The 16,115-nt window shown below is 47.6% G+C and overlaps 1 protein-coding gene across 1 annotated transcript; it reads right to left on the reverse strand.

The window, feature by feature from the left end:
* Nucleotides 1-2,373: 2,373 nt before the first annotated feature.
* LOC105559420 (netrin receptor UNC5C-like) lies at nucleotides 2,374-13,235 on the reverse strand. Its single transcript, XM_012007679.1, has 13 exons — nucleotides 12,509-13,235; nucleotides 11,114-11,328; nucleotides 10,247-10,460; nucleotides 7,299-7,634; nucleotides 6,643-6,810; nucleotides 6,208-6,372; nucleotides 5,861-5,896; nucleotides 5,507-5,777; nucleotides 5,255-5,403; nucleotides 4,281-5,020; nucleotides 3,063-3,454; nucleotides 2,848-2,949; nucleotides 2,374-2,771 (listed from the first exon to the last, which is right to left on the reverse strand). Exons 1-13 carry the CDS (start codon nucleotides 12,567-12,569, stop codon nucleotides 2,600-2,602), a joined length of 3,021 nt encoding a protein of 1,006 aa, XP_011863069.1. The 5' UTR covers nucleotides 12,570-13,235; the 3' UTR covers nucleotides 2,374-2,599.
* Between the last annotated feature and the right edge of the window lie 2,880 nt (nucleotides 13,236-16,115).

Below are 16,115 nucleotides of genomic sequence, written 5' to 3' on the forward strand. Positions count from 1 at the left end.
CCGCCGGCTCGGCGACCTGTAACGCCGCTCGCCGACCGCGACGTGCGCATCGTTACCCGGAAAACTTGTGCGAGTCTTTTTACAACCATGCTTTATTACGAGTGGATCCACTTCGCAGACAGTCCGCGTGTGCATCTCATGTTTTTAATGGGACCGCGTTGCGATAAATTCACCGACGTTCCTTTAATAGTTACCGTCATTCAAACCTTAAAGCACTCATTACGCTCACTCGGAGAAAGGTACCTACGCTCTGGATTTAATGCCAAGATTCACGGCTTGACACGCGTGACGCGTTGATATCTCCGCGAGGTAAAATTCTTAAACCGGGCGTGGAGCTCCGCAGAGCTGAAAGCCCCGCGGGCGGGTGACGTTGTGTTTGGTCGCCCTACGTGTCGGCCTGCCGGGCGAATTAATGACTTCACCGGCCACATGTACGAGGCCGATTCCACGTCATTCGATCGCGATACGTCTGGGCGATTCATAAACCACCCTCGAGCGGCACCCTCGCGCGGCGTGGGCGTTTTGTGCGTACAGTAGCCGGGGGTCCGGTACTACGAGCGGTGCGGTGCGTTACCCGCGTGTGCGTGACTCCGCGGCGCGTTAACGGAAGTGGGTAAAGCGCCGCGCGTACAATCTGATTCACCGATCCTCCTCGTAATTGCCTGTAGATCCCAATCGCGATTAGCGCGGGAAATTAATACGATCCTGTATCTGCGATTTATGTGTGATCCACCCGTGGATTATGCACGCACCGTGTCGGTAACTCGTGCGTAACCGCGACGTCGTTTGAACGTTCGAGGATCCGTCCTAGAGCAACGCTAGCTCTTCGCTTATCGCGGACGATCGCGTGCGTCTTGAAACGTGATATCATGCTGTTTCCGAGATGGTAGCTGTTTATCCAATAAACACGTGTTAAAGTCAGCCAATAACATTAGTTGATAATTTTTCATGGCTGGAGCAACGGCCCACCTTAACTCTATGATTCTCTGTAGCGCGAGAATCTATTTTTTTTGTTACATACAGAAGATGTGGTTTACCACAGATTCGTTAAAAGCTCGAACCACATATTGCTGGTATTTTCTTATTTCCTTCCTTTTGTTTGCTTCGATCGATTTTAACGTATCAGATTTCGAAAAGAACGAGCGACATTTTGATGTTATTAGGCATCGAACGGTTGATTGTACATACATTTCTCTATCCTGATCGCGGCGAGTTTTTGATAAAAAGAAACGAAAAGAGATAAATGGAGGTATCGCGAGAGAATGAAAAAAAACGAGAAATCACGAGAGAAAGGGCGAGGAGGAGGGGAAGAAGGAGAAGAAGAGAAAGGTATTCGAGTTCGTGGTTGGCGAGTCGCATAGCGTTAGAGGGTGGCCGGTACACCATCCCCGGCGACTCGGGTCAACAGGCATTGTCCGGCGGAATTACCACCAACGGGCCCCTGTGATTAAACGCTCTGCCTCTCATGCTTCCAAGAGGATCTAGAGAGCAGACGGAGAGGAAGAGAGAGAGAGAGGGGGGAGAGAGAGGGAGAGAGAGAGAGCGCAGCTAACAGAAATGGAAGGTGAAAGGGGGAGAGTAGAGGAAGCAGAGGGATAGGTACATACCTATATGGGGGCTGCTGGTTCTGCCATCCGTACTTGCATACCTATACCATCCCAAACCTCTCGACCTTTACCCCTATACGGTGATGGGATAATGCCCATTGTTTCAAGCATCCTACGCATCCTTGGCCCACGATGTGGTACCTAGGAGCCTTCCTCGAATGCTTGCGTCGCGATACGATACATCCAAATGGTACCTAAATACCTGCCTTAATGCGGCTGCAACTGAATCCTCCGGCGGGCTTCCGCCTCGTCCGATTCCGCTCAAGGACTGCCGGATACCTGGCCCGACGACGATCGGCATTCAGGTGCAAATTGGGCACATGCGGCCATGAATGTCATCTGTGATTTCCGACCTTGCCGAGCGCTCGGTCATGTTGCTCGTTAAAGCGCGTCTCATTAGGTGGAATTTGCACCAATTATTGAATGCAATTGGTTTGGAGTAATGAACAGAAATACATTATTATTGATATTAATTTAATGCCAATGAAAAATATAAATTGCAGTGTAACAAAAGAAATTAATATAAACAATAACATTGTTTCGTTGCACATTCAATAATGATATACAGACTAGTTGATCTTAATATATCATCAATATGGCAAAGTCATATTTTTAAGAAATCCGTTTTTCTCGTAAATAAAACATCAATGAAATATGATTAATTTTCAAATAAATTAGAATCTCTTGAAAATGCATTATCTCGATTATTTTACACAAATGCAGATATAAAATCGATACAAAATAATAATTTTTTTATTATGTAAAAATCAGAGATACCGAAAGGAAATATAAGAAAATAATACGATAGGTTTGTTGTAAACGATTTTTATGTACAAATATGACCAATATTTATACAATATATGTTTCTACATTTATTTTGTTAATATCGTATAATGGCTACTCTATTTACAAAACTTTTGTCTCTCAAAACTTTATCTGCGTTATAAATTTGCATTTCGTTTGCTTATGATAGTATAAGTTCTTCATGATTTTTAAATCCATGGCCCCAAACGACTCTCAAGTACGTTGGCTGCGTCAACGCGTCCCATCAGTCTTAAATGATTCAGTAAATCTGCTAGAGCCGTGGCTTCGCGGTGCCTGGCTTCCCATAAGTCCAAAATATGTTCCGTTGGACTCGCTTTCGTTGCAAAGTAGTCGACGTATCTTAAAATATTGTCTCGGTTTAAATCCATTTCGCAAATACCTAAAAAGAGATATACTGCAAAGGATTAAAACTCACCGGTCTACTTGCAATCTCTGGGCCAGCATCCGCCAATCATTGCCGCGCGCACTTGGCGGATCTAGACATTGACATAATTGCTTCCTAAGCGTCTTGGAAAATCTGCAACAATTGAAATAAAATTTCATATGTGCATATTGATTTTGGCTACATTTTTTATTGTTGACAATATAAAATATATTTTATCTTATTTTTAACGTGAATCTAAAAAGTACCTAAAGGGTCTCGGTATGACGGATTCTGTAGACCTCGCTGAATTTTTCCCCCGTAAAACAACAGAGGATTCCGTCTTGTTACCATTTCTCTTTCCGCTCATATTATTCCTTTTTACAAGATCAAGATCGATCCTGAGAAGCAAGCCTTGATCCTCAAAGCCACGTTGACAAGCACGAAGCTCAAAGCCAAGCCTGAGGTCGCCGACGACTTTTTCTATCCTAAAGGAACGCCGGATGCTAATCCTCGAGGATGGCCAGATGCGCCGGTAAGGTACTTCATGTCGCTCGGCGAAACCGCTCTCTCTATCTTCAAGATCGACGCGAAGTGATGTGCCACTAGCGCGAAATCCGAGAGTACTGTGATCGATATAAATGCTACCCAAACGACGTTCCTGCGAAAGGATTACACACAACTCGCGGGAGTAAGAATAAAACAATCACGGGAGATTTGTCACAACGCTGTACCTAATATATGTATTAAGGGGATCCTAAAGCCGTCTGTTTTATCGACATTCTTTGTAACAAGTAATCTTTTAATTGACTTTATAAAAATGCAAAACTCTTTTACGGAATTAAAGTGCGCAGCAAACTCTAGGCTATGCTGGTCGACTTTACATAAAAAACGAAAAAAAATTAAAATTTTACTAATTTTTGATACATTTGACGGCAATATTTGCTCGAAACAAGAATTTTACAATTATTATACACAAAATGAGACCAGCATATTCTAACGACAACATGTAAGAACAATATCGTGCAATTAGAACTAAGATTAATAGAACTAAAATTCCTAGAAAAAAGGATTACTTCTAATAAACGCAAGTCCAGAAATCCAAGTCTAGAAAAAGAGAAAAAGAAATAGTTGCAGGTTTTCTCGAGAGGGGTCGCTGCCAAACATCTGTTAGATTGTCAGTAAAGCCATGGTGTTTACGATGCTAGAATTCAATCCAAAATCTCGGTCTGAACAATGTGTAGCTAACAAAATTGCTGCTTTTTCGTAAAGGTTGCAAATTGATTGGCTCTAAATTTCTCGGACCGAATTCTAGCATCGTGAACATCGTGACATATGACTTGCAGAAAAATAGAACTTACAATTAGAATTAAAAATGTCGGTAATTGACGTTTCTACTTCCGTCTCCTATATCTTATCGACACTGATCGAGTTTGTCAGCTGCTTGAGGATCCCCTTAAGATCAAAACTATATATTCCATACTCACTCGTTCGCTGACGAGCTTGAACGATGCTTTGGTGTCTTCGAGTACATGGCATCTAATGTGATCGCGTTCCCGAGACGCGAAAACCGCAACGCAGAGCCGTTTCACGGCCAATCCGGGTGCGACTACCGAATTTTCTCCCGCTACCGCGTAAACACTAGGTGTCTCCGTGACGAGAAACACACCGGCATGATCGAGCTGCGCGAATGGTTGACCGGGTAGATTTGTTGGATCACCGCCGAGCATCAACACCTTGCGCCATATCGTTGTGGACGGCGAACCGCTCGAGCTCACCGATGAACTCGTGGAATTGTTTGAACGGGTCTCCAGGTCGATTTCCGTGGACCACAGGCTTAGCTCCCAGTTTCCGGTTCTCAGCTCGGCACAGTGCTCGAACTGAAGGATCACCGGCTTCACGAGGTCGACGTTCGCTGGACCGCAGGCCACCACTGCGGACAGTAACGTGAATCCAGGTGGAAGATTCGGCCTGAAGGAATTTTCTCCGAGCACAGCGAGGTGCAGACTATGCCGACGACCGCGCAGGATTGCACCTTCCGGTACCGACATCGAAACGCCCACTTCGGGTACGACCAGAAGAGCGCCTTGCTCGTCAATTATGGCTTTCACGATGAAACCGCTGCCGTCATCCGTCGCGGAGCGTTCGTTCTCGTCTGGTCTTTCGTCGTCGTCCTGTTCGTCGTCGTCCTCGTTGGTGCTTTCTGGATTCGCTTGATACGTCGAACCTGAGAATACACATAACATTCGCGATAGACGACGACCAACCACCTCTATGCGCGAAGAAGATGCATTTAAATTTATTAGATACTTTTGCGGTATCATCTCAAAATGAGTTTACTTGAAAACGAGTCAAAGATTCCAAGTATTTGTTCTCGGATTATTCGACAGGAAAGTAGATTTGTCGAAATTGATTGTGTAAAGAGCTCACGCGAGATCTGAAATTTATGGGAATTTCTTACGAGAAGACCGTCCCTCCTCATTATCCGACATGCCACGTCCTCGTTGCGAGTTCTTGTAAGAAGACCTAGTTACGGAGGAGCTTGGCGATGGTCTCGTTGTCGACGGTAATGACAATTGCGGAACGTCATAATGATGCTCGGAACAGGATCTGCACATTGCGCCAGCGCGTCGTAAGATTATGTAAATTTGACTGGATGCTGATTCGTATTATGTACCATACTCTCGTTATTTTGATCGGTACATAGATATACCTGGGTAGCCGGGCGGCGTTCGATTCGTCAATCACATGTTCGAGACGCCTGTCGCTGGCTAAAACGGTGCGCTCGTTCTTAGAGACGACTGATTTTGCGAGATCACCCGGACGACGAAAGTCCAATCTCGCGACGCCGTACAGCGCTTCCATTCTTTCTTTCCGGCGCATCAAGCGAACGAAGAAAATGGTGGTTACGGCCAGAATTATCGCGGCTAAACTCAAGGTGATCCACAATGCGAGGATATTTCTGTAATCGACCGCTCTAGTCGCTACAAAGAAAAATATCTTTCTCTCTTTTTCCCATTTGAAACGGAAACGTTTTGAAAAGTAATTCAACCGGTTCTTTCTTTACCTTCCTTGAATACTCTTGGCCCATCTTGCCCGAGCGCTGCGTGCGACAAGGAGGGAAGTGTTTCAAATGACAAAGATATAACATATAATATAATTTTACATCAACAATTTGCACCGCGAGAGGCCACGGAGTCTAAAGTAATTAATCATTTTGGAAGGTCCTCGCAGATTTCAATTTTACCCAGCGGCATTTTATCGATGAGTCACCGCGCATGCAGAGTCATCAAATTTTACGAATAGCAATCGAATGGCAGAGCTAAAAGGACCGCTCGTTCCAAATAAATCGTTAGGCATCGAGTGCGAGTCACGAAGAACAATAAGAAGCAGAAACACACGGCTGGGGCTCACCATTACATCGATCCGCGGAGCAGGACTCGACGATGACGTCCTTGCCTTGACAGGGACGACCGCCGTTGCTCGGCGGGGGGTCATTGCAGGATCTCCTCCTTGCTCTCGAACAATCGGGACCGCATGCGGACCACGAGGACCAGGTTGACCATCTGCCGTCAACCGCTGCGTACAACGGGACCAAGTTGAAAATCTCGATTAAATTGCGATTATCTGATTCGCGAGACAGCGAAAGAATAGATATATACATCTGTAGCGCGTATCTCGCGATCAGGACGCGTATAACTTGTAGCGCGCTTAAACGTTCAGTTCATGTCAATACGGGGCCTGTAGTCGTGTCAACTCGTGTTTTCTAGCACAATTCGCGACACACTATTACAATTTGCTCCATATTATTTTGAGTGGCGCATAAGCGAGTCTTTGTAGTCCACCTACCGGGGCAGGAAGGATTGCATTCTACCCTTTGTGTGGCTGGCCCTGGGCACGTTTGACCGCCGTTGATTGGAACGGGATTTGTACATGTTCTTGTCCTCTTTTGTACGCCTCTACCACAGCGAACGCTACACTCTGACCATCCGGACCAGGACGACCACCCGCCGTTCACTGAGAATGGATTGAGAAGAGAAAAAAAAGGATACACCGGCGAAATTAAAACGAGAACAAATAACACCTTGTTACACCCCGCGGCTCGAACAGGCCAAGACGTGAGTGAGTTGCTTATCCAACGCAACGCCAATTAAAAAGAAGAAAATCAAATTTTAATCATCGTGAAATCTGCAAGCGCATCCACCACAAATTTAGTTATTGAAGGAGCTATGAATATGTGATGACTAGCCTGCAGATTAATACAATAACGTAGCATCTGTACAATTATTATTTTTAGACTGCCGACATAAAAGATTTCTATGTACACAATATATTTTGGTTGGGCCGCAAAAGAAAAGTCTGTTTTTTAACTTGAAGGACACAAAATATAATAAAGCCACACGTTTCTTTAGCGTCTTTATCCGTCCGCTTTCTCAGTTATCGCGCACGAACGTTCTTCAACCGCATCCGTTGGGCGATTTGTGCAGAAAAAGAAAATTGCTCACCGTAGACGGTGAGCACCGCCGGTTCGCTGACCCTTCTCGCGGCTATGTTCTCAGCGACGCAGGAATAGTTCCCTTGATGCCTCAATTCGGCCTCCCCGAGGAGCAGATGCCCATCGGCGGATTGTACAAAGCCGGTCGCGGAGGACATCTCGTTGGGGTCCGCGTCGGCGGAGACGGAAGCTGCGCCAGCGGCGGCTGTCTCGAGAGGAGAGCCGTTTCTAAGCCAATAAACCTTTGGCGACGGGACACCCAAAGGCGGCGAGCATCGCAGTTCCGCATTGCGGCCGGCTTCCACCGACAGCGAGTACGGCGGTGACAGGAAGTGCTTCTTCAGATCTACATCGGGCACGATCAGGTTGCCGGTACCAGGCGGTTTTTAATACTCGCTCGGAAGCCCGTCGTTCGAGAGGACGTCGAAACGAGACGCGGGAAATGAGAACGGGAAGGGAGAGTGGCACTCAGTGATATTAGGGCGCGCGTACAGACGGAAGGGCTTTCACGGTTTCTGTCTGGTTCGCACCCCCCCCCCCTCCTCCCCCCCATCGGAAAGACGGAAAAAGATTTGCGGCGCGTGAACCACGGAATGCATAACGGCGGTCATTCGTTCGGTGTGGCTATCCGTCGCGGCATTATTTGCCGCACCACGGCACATCCGCGTTCAAAAAGCGAGGCTTTCATATCGCGCTCGTGAAGAGCACAAGCACCGGCCGAAGCCCATGGTATAGTACGTCGACGCGGCGGTTGCGCGCTTTAGAGAAGCCAGCAGAATTCTATGCCGCGGTATGCAGACCGGACTGATGGATGATATGTCCGGCATCGCAAAGTATGGACCATCTAGACCGATTCAAATGCATGCCGGTTTACGCGCCGCCTCCGCCGGCTTCGAGATATTTTTACGTGACACGCCAAATGCAATTCTAACGCGTCATTAAATTTTGTTTTCGCTTTTCGAAAAATCTAAATATTTTTTCCACTTGTCCATAGACAAGCTGTGCACGACGATTTGCGCAAGTCGCAGAAGTTGCTCGCCGCGAAAAATCACTTCCACTTCCTACAAAACGTTCGGATAACAGGTCATTACTTCGAATTGCCGTCGCGCGACTCGATCGTTGAACGTTCAGACATGTCATTTTCCTCGCCTTCCGAATGTACTTTGTACAATCATAAAACATTCAAGCTTCCGACACGGATAATTCAATGCGCGCCGTGTTATTCGCGAAATTAATTGCCGGCACTTGGTTTATTCGAAAATAGCATAAGATCGTTGTGCAGAAAATCGTTCTCCACGGCGAATCGTACACATCGATTCGATCGACATCCTGCATTCAATTTCGAAAGCGCGTCCGCTTTCTGTTTGCACGCAAATACCGATTTAATTTTGCATCCTGTTTGCCACGCTTGTTTGCGCGGCGTGGTGCGACTCGAAATGTCTAAATGAAAATTGCTCTTGCGTTGCACTTTTTACAAAGCACCCAATCCCGAAGCAATCCCGCATCGTTATTGGAATCACATACACGAAATACCGAAATGCACTTTTCATATGGCTTATCGCAAGGTATATGCGACTTTATTTTAGCTTTGATAACCCACGAGTGTTCGGCAATGAATAACAGAGGTTCTCCCTCGTTTCCGCTCTGGAAAAAAAAACGCAACGCTATTCCGGGGCTTACGCGTCTGTCGTTTCATTTGCAATAGAATATCGATTAGATTTTGTACTCGATTTGCGCGTCACAGGACACTTGATGAAAATCGAATCGTGTCCGCTTTGTCCCTTTAATTTGTTCCATCTTCCGGCTCTCTTTTTGCTGCGAGGTGCGGGGGATCAAGCTTTACGTCTAGTTTCTTCAAAAGCTTTAAACGAAAATCGCGTTACGGAAATCACATTAATAAAGTTACTGAATAACGGTGCGGCAAAATAAAGACTGCGCGTCGTACATTCGATGAAATGCAATTCGCACAAGACGTTTCTGAGATATAACTTCTGGCAGGTGCGATTATAAAAGGAACGCTAGCATACAGTACCTTCCATAAGTTTGGAAACACTTTATAAAAGTGTGCAATGTGAAAGAAATACGTAATGAAATCGATGTATTTTGCCTTGTAAGTGTTCATTTAACTAAAGAAAATTAAAACGAAGATACATACGTGCATACGACAAGCCTTTAATAAAGATTTAAATTATATTTTATATTTCTCAAAGTAACCACCTTTTGCTTTAATGACTGCCTCGCATACTCGCGGCATGCGATAGATTAACTTTTACAGAGATTCAGTCGGGATACGTTTCTATTCTTGCTGGATAGAATCTCCCAGAGATGATGCACTTCACTCGTAATTCGCTCTTTGCGAATCCCCCTGTCCAATTCGTTATTTAAACGTATCGTAATTTTATCGTTATTTTTATCGTCATATCGTTATATTATGTAATTATCGTTATTTATCGTAAATATATCGTTATTTAAACGACTTATGATGTATTTATACCAAACGTGTGCACAGATCGCTGCTGTGCCACTATTTATCTGCAAAATATAGGGTGTTTCCAAACTTATGGAGGGTACTGTGTATCCACGTTACGGCATCAGTGCGAGTATCAACAATCGTAACGGAACAATTTTACAATCTGAATTAGCACGTAAATTGCAAGAACGTTCGAGATAGTTGTTACAGTCTGCTCAAGGGCCTCGTTCTCCCCCTCGCATTAGCACGAGTGACGGTGACGTAATCTCCTGAGTTAGAGCACCTCACGTACCGCGCGGAAACGAGCGGCATGGTCATTACCGCAACGAGAGAAAGAAAATCCTTTCGTCGCGTCGGTAAACTGAACATTCAAAGAGAATCGGGGGAGGACAGGGACTTAGGATACCAAGGAGAGAAAGAGCGGAGGGGGGAGAGAGAGAGAGAGAGAGAGAGAGGGAGGGAGGGAGGATGGAGAGCTCTCTACTTACAGGCGACCTCAACCGTAGCGGGCTGCCCTCGAATTTGACCTGGTCCCGACCATGCCACGCACTCGCACTTGAATCTCTCCCTCCCGAAGTACTCCTCGACCTCGTTCCTCGTCACGTTCAACTCGACCTCGACGACCCTCGTTCCGGTACGAGGGTCGACGAAATCCTGCTGCTGCGAATGCTCGGCCCGGTCGCCGTTGCAGCGAAAATACACCTGCGGAAAAGAGCGCGGCGGAGAGCCGGCGGGGCGTACAGTTTCGCGTGCCATGAAAGAAACAGCTTGTCTTCGTTAAATTGCGGCTAAGTGGGTAATAAGAACGAGGAGAGAGCCGCGCGCACGAAACTCGAGCTAAGAAGGAGATAAGGACAAAGGCATTTTGCGGAAAGCTCCAACAGGGGGGAGGGGGAGGGGGGGTTGTGTACGAGAGCGTGGCGTCGGAGAAATGATACTATCATGAATTCATATAACGCCGCAGAGTGACTTGTAGTGTAGTGATAATAAGAAAGTATACAGCGCAGAATAAATCTCCGTACCGAGTCATCAAATAAAGAGATGCGGATCATATACGGGGTGAATCGTTGAGGTTGTCCCAACCTTTTACCATGAGAGATGGATTACCGACTGCAACTGTAGCCAACTCTGAAAAAAAATTGAAAAATTCTTGCTATATGTTTTAATCGCGTCACATCTAATTATATCTTTCAAGATACAATTAAGTTTTACACGATTGAGACATACATAACGAGATTTTTCCATTTTTACCGGATTGGCTGCAGCTTGGATCGGTAATCTGTTCCTCGTGGTAAAAGGTTGGGACAGCCTTAATAATTCGCCCTGTATAAAGATTATTACAGTAAATCGCGTACCTGAAGAGCGTGTGCGGCACGGCAGTGCAACGTGGCCGGTTTCCCCTTAACGACGAACGTGTCGACGGGCTCCGCCAGGAAAATCGGCAGGGAACCGCCGGCGATGAGATCGGTATCGCTGGTTATCGTCGCGGTCTCATAGTCGCCGTAGTCGTAATCTTCGACAGGATAATTCTCCTCGTCCTCCTCCTCGGCCTCGTCCTCCCCCTTCGTACCTGGCGAGCAACGAGCGGGCACACGCTTATCCCTTTTGCGGGCGAAAAAGATCGATAATGCCGGCGCGGTTCATTCCGCAAATCCGATAAAGCCGTCGGCATAATCCCTCGGCGGCATTACCCATACGTCCCGAAATTTTTCATATCGGATCGATTGAATTAAATCGTCGCCGCGGGCTCGCTCTTGGTCCATCGGGGGGGATTAAGCCGCGTCACCGCGAAAGAGAAACGCCGGTGGAGGCACGTTATCGGATTACTAATGGCGCATTATCGGATCCAATAACGTCGAACGACGATCCCTATACGATCCCATCGCCTTCTCTCGAAAGTGTATCGTTATCTGAAGACTCGCGCGCGCGAGTTTGAAACGCCGCGGTATATTTAGACGTCGAGTCGCATACGATGGAACAGTAAAGCCGGGCTTAACGATGCGTGGCGGATTTTACGCTGTGTATCAGCCGGCGAGACACGTTCGCGCTTAGATCTCCCGGACTTTACGCTTCGTGTTCGCCGTCCCGCTCCCAAGTCCCGCGGGAACTTTATTACACCCCCCCCAAGTAACTCGCGCCTCTCTTGTTTGAGTGGTCGCGGTAAACCGAGCGCCAGGCGGACGACGATTACCCCCGCTGCCGCGCTTACGAGAAAACATGTCACGATCCGCCAAGTATGGGGGCTCTCGCGAGGCGCAAATTAACACCGCGATTCGCACGACTCCCTCGATAGTATAGTAGTCACTATCCCCGCTTGTTACGCGGGAGACCGGGATTCGATTCCCCACCGGGGAGGATTTTTAAACGATTATTGGTTAGTCGTGGCCATATTGGAGCCGAGCTGGATCCAGGTGCTATTAATAATAAGAAGAAGAAGAAGACTCGCACGACCGTGCACTCGCCGGTCGGAAGCCTACAGAATAAATTTTTCGTCACCCCGACAAGTGCCGGGCACACTTCCGCGTTGCGGTAGTCTCGTCTGGCGCTTGAGCCGATATTTTTGTAAACTGATTTTTTCTCAGCGCGCTTAGTTTCAATGATAAACATATCGCTCTGCTTCAAGCAACGAACACGCGAGACACACATTTCGTACAGAACATTCCTTTGAATGCGGATCATAATGGATCCACTAATCTCGGAGATAGTCAAGTGTCAAACTTAAATTTACCGCCTTGTGTCTCGTTACTTACTTTCGAGCGTGCTGGCGAGGCGAAGAAGCGTTAAGAGAAGAATACTGATCCTCAGCTCCATCGTTTCCTCACATTTCACTTAAACCGGTCTTTTTATTCGATGCCACTCGGAGGAATTAGGCACGATGAACTCTGTACTCCACGCTGACACGTTTTATCAAGGTCGGGCTTATCAACCGCGAATGATTTCGACCTCATAACCGGCGACCATTGTAAAATTTCATCGGTTACTTTCTACGATCTTAACAAATATCCGCGGTGCACCGTCGTGCGTTAGTCGGTGAATCATGCGTCGAGGGCGATCGAGCTGGCCTTCGATCGAACCGAGACGGAGGAGATCCCGACCGACTGCTCGCACGCGGGAATCATGCGGCGGATCCAACGCTCGAGCGTCATATTCACCTCACGTTCGAATCTTTTAATTCGCGGAAGAAGACCCGCCCCCTTGAAAAATGCCATAAATAATTAGTCGCGGCTCAGCTCGGGGACTACGTGACGAATCTGAACGAGGGTGCTCGGCACTTGCATGGTTGCACTCGCGCTCGAGCGTGCGAAAGGCTGGGAGGGACACGTGACCGGCCACGAGCCCCTCGCGCACGGTGGCGTACGAAACGAGGGAGACGAGGAGCTCGCTAGGGGAGGGTTGGTTTACGCGATGCTCGCGGGTCGGCACGCGCTGGGCGACTGAACTTGCCGACGTGCGCGCACCTCTATATATACATATATATACGTCTCACTTCGATACCGACGCTCTTCTTCATCCCCTTGTCGTCGGGGGTGCTGCTGCTCGCTGCTGCTGCTGCTGCCAGTGGTGGCGGTATCCGCGGCAGCAGCGACAGCGGCGGCAGTGGTGGTGGTGACGTTGATGGTGGCGGTGGTGGCGGCAGCGGCGGTGGTGGTGGCGGTGCTGGTGGTGGTGGTAGCGGTGGCGGTGACGCCGGAGGCTGCGCTTTCTTCCGCGAACGTTCTCCTTCCGCGTTGAGCGATGATCGACATATCATTCTCGCACCGAATACACGTCCCTCTAAATCTCATATCCGCCACAGAAGTCGTTTAATTTTTTACCGGCGCGTATTGAGCGCGAGACAACCTGTATTCCAGTTTCCAAATATATTTCCATACTTTTCGCCCTCGAGAATACGGATGCGCAAATGGCTCTCGATCATTCTCTCGCTTCTGACTTGGGCCGCCGTCGATTGTGTCAACGGCGTCCCAGCGCGATGAAGGGTTGAAGTACCACGGTAGAGAGGACATCGCTGACATAATAGGCGACGGCCCAAGTCAGAGATGGAAGAATGATCGAGAGCCATTTGTTTTTTAACGAAGCTCCCATTCGGGACACCCCTTCGGACAAAACCGAGTACCTGTTGGCGCGTCGAGAAGCGCATTGTCGTGTACGAAACGTCGATACATCCGTTCCTCCGACGATTCAATATTCATCTACCCCGTCATTCACGGTCCGCCGTAAAGCGCCGTTAGCCTCGAGGTCATTGTTATCGCACCTCGTCTACCACAGCGGTGCTTTGGTAAGGGTTGAATGAATATCGCTCGAGACCGTCCGTTCGGTCGAGACGAGGAGGGGGGGGGGAGGGGACTTTGGAAGAGGATCCTTACGGGAACGTATGGGATTTCCTACGGTCGATCACTGCCGATCCGCTCGAACGTGAAATCAGATCCAACCGCGGGGACGCGTTTAGACGCGTCGTCGCGGTGGCGCGATCCTCCAGCTTCGCAACTTTGTGCGGGGGTGAGTGTAACGGTAAACGAGCTTCCGAATCGCTTGGTTACACTTCCGGAAAACCGATACCTTGTTGCTACTTGGCGCAAATAGATCGAAGAGTACGCGCCCGTGACACGTCAAATTACTCCATGAGGAGTGAAGAGAGAGAGAAAGAGAGAGAGAGAGATAGATCTTGGATGAAAACTTTATCTATGATTCACTTTGGATTTTCATAGACGTTTGGTAGCAGGCACAACTGGAGAACGGAGTATACCTCCTATCGTGAATTAAGTTTTCGTATTTTTGCACTTGTTATCAGCAAAATCACGAAGCTGCAAAAATGTCCCCAGTGACCCACCACATTCCTGGGAATCGAGCCGGCGCGCCTTGGCAAACATTAAAGCGCATTCAAGCGTCTCCGTCCACGACAAATTCCGTTTCGCTCTGTTTACTCCGAGTATCTCACGCTCAACTAGACAAGAAAATCCCCACGGCACTTGCCCGCCGTAATTAATGATACCCTACGGGAAAGGATTAACGTGTACACAAAGTATACACATTAGTGGCCGATCGGAGTTCGGCATGCATCGCGATAACGTTTAAGGCGCTCCATGCCAAGGCATTAAGGTGGCTGCGGCATCGAATGGCCTTAATCCGGATCTATACACCGGTGTGTGCCTGCCATTATGTATTATACTCACATGTATATCGGTTCGGCGCGACGTCGAAGCTTGACTTATGCCGATGGCCCTCACTCGCAGATGGTTATCTCTCGCCTTTACGAGAGAGTCGATCCCTCCGAGCCCGTGCAAGCGCAACGTGCTTAAGCGATTTAACGTAAACACACGTAGCAATTTGTCCCGGGCTTTATGTCGCCCTCGGGAAAAAGGAGCCCACGCGCTCGTCCCGCACCGTTCGGGACAGAATAAGGAGAAAGAGAGAGAGCGAGCGTGCGAGTGAGAAGCCGAAAGAGAGAAAAAAAGGAGAGCAACGTAGAGAGCGCAAGAACAATATGCGGCTCGTTTTCTTACCTTGTCGATATGTTGCCGGTGAAAATAACGGAAGAAAATGCGCGTTTCTCATTAGCGGCGAGCTACGTTGACGCCTTAGCGAGAGCGAACTCCTATCAGCTAATTGCAATCGGCAATGTTGCGTTAGCAATGAGAAAAAGAGCCGTCGCGCGAAAATTTGCGCTCGAGTGAAAGCGAGGGGGGAAATAAAATAGGCGAGTTTATCATCGGGCTTTGAGGCAGGTCTTCGTAGGCATCACGTCGTATCGATACTCCAAGGTGTATACACTGCGAGTATAAATTACCACGTGCTTGTTCTCCGCGTGTAGCACGTCGTATATCACGCTACATCTAGATAAGCCGCCGTTAGAATTATTAACACGCGTGGCCACCGCTGACTAGGATGCTCGTGTATTCCGATTACGTGAAAAATTGGAAGGCGTAGCTTATCGCATCACCCGTAGCCATCTAAATCGTTATCGGACGAGCCGCGAGTGGGAATCGCGATTTTAATTAAGACTTGGATTTTTCCACCGATGAGAAACTTTCCGCCGCTATTTAAGGGGATCCTAAGGCCGTCTGTTTTATCGACATTCTTTGTTAGAAGTAATCTTTTAATTGGGTTTATAGAAATGCAAAACTCTTTTACGGAATTAAAGTACGTGGCAAAATCTAGACTATGCTGGTCGACTTTATATCGAAGGCGAAAAAAAATTTTTAATTTTACCAATTTTTGATACACTTGACAGTATTTGCTTGATACAAGATTTCTACGATAAATATATACAAAATGAGACCGGCATACTCTAGGGACAACATATAAGGACAATATCGTGCAATTAGAACTAAGATTGAAGCCTACAAAAAAGATTACGGT

Source organism: Vollenhovia emeryi, unplaced genomic scaffold, assembly GCF_000949405.1.
Source record: "Vollenhovia emeryi isolate VEMERY1.0 unplaced genomic scaffold, V.emery_V1.0 DF939272.1, whole genome shotgun sequence".
Lineage (NCBI taxonomy): Eukaryota > Metazoa > Arthropoda > Insecta > Hymenoptera > Formicidae > Vollenhovia > Vollenhovia emeryi.

Excerpts from the sequence above, each read along its gene's own strand:
- LOC105559420 (XM_012007679.1), bottom strand. The coding sequence starts at position 12,569 with ATGGAGCTGAGGATCAGTATTCTTCTCTTAACGCTTCTTCGCCTCGCC. Across the intron at positions 5,778-5,860 it reads GCCAAGAGTATTCAAGGAAG|CGACTAGAGCGGTCGATTAC; the intron begins GTAAAGAAAGAA and ends TTTTCTTTGTAG. Across the intron at positions 2,950-3,062 it reads GTCATACCGAGACCCTTTAG|ATTTTCCAAGACGCTTAGGA; the intron begins GTACTTTTTAGA and ends CAATTGTTGCAG.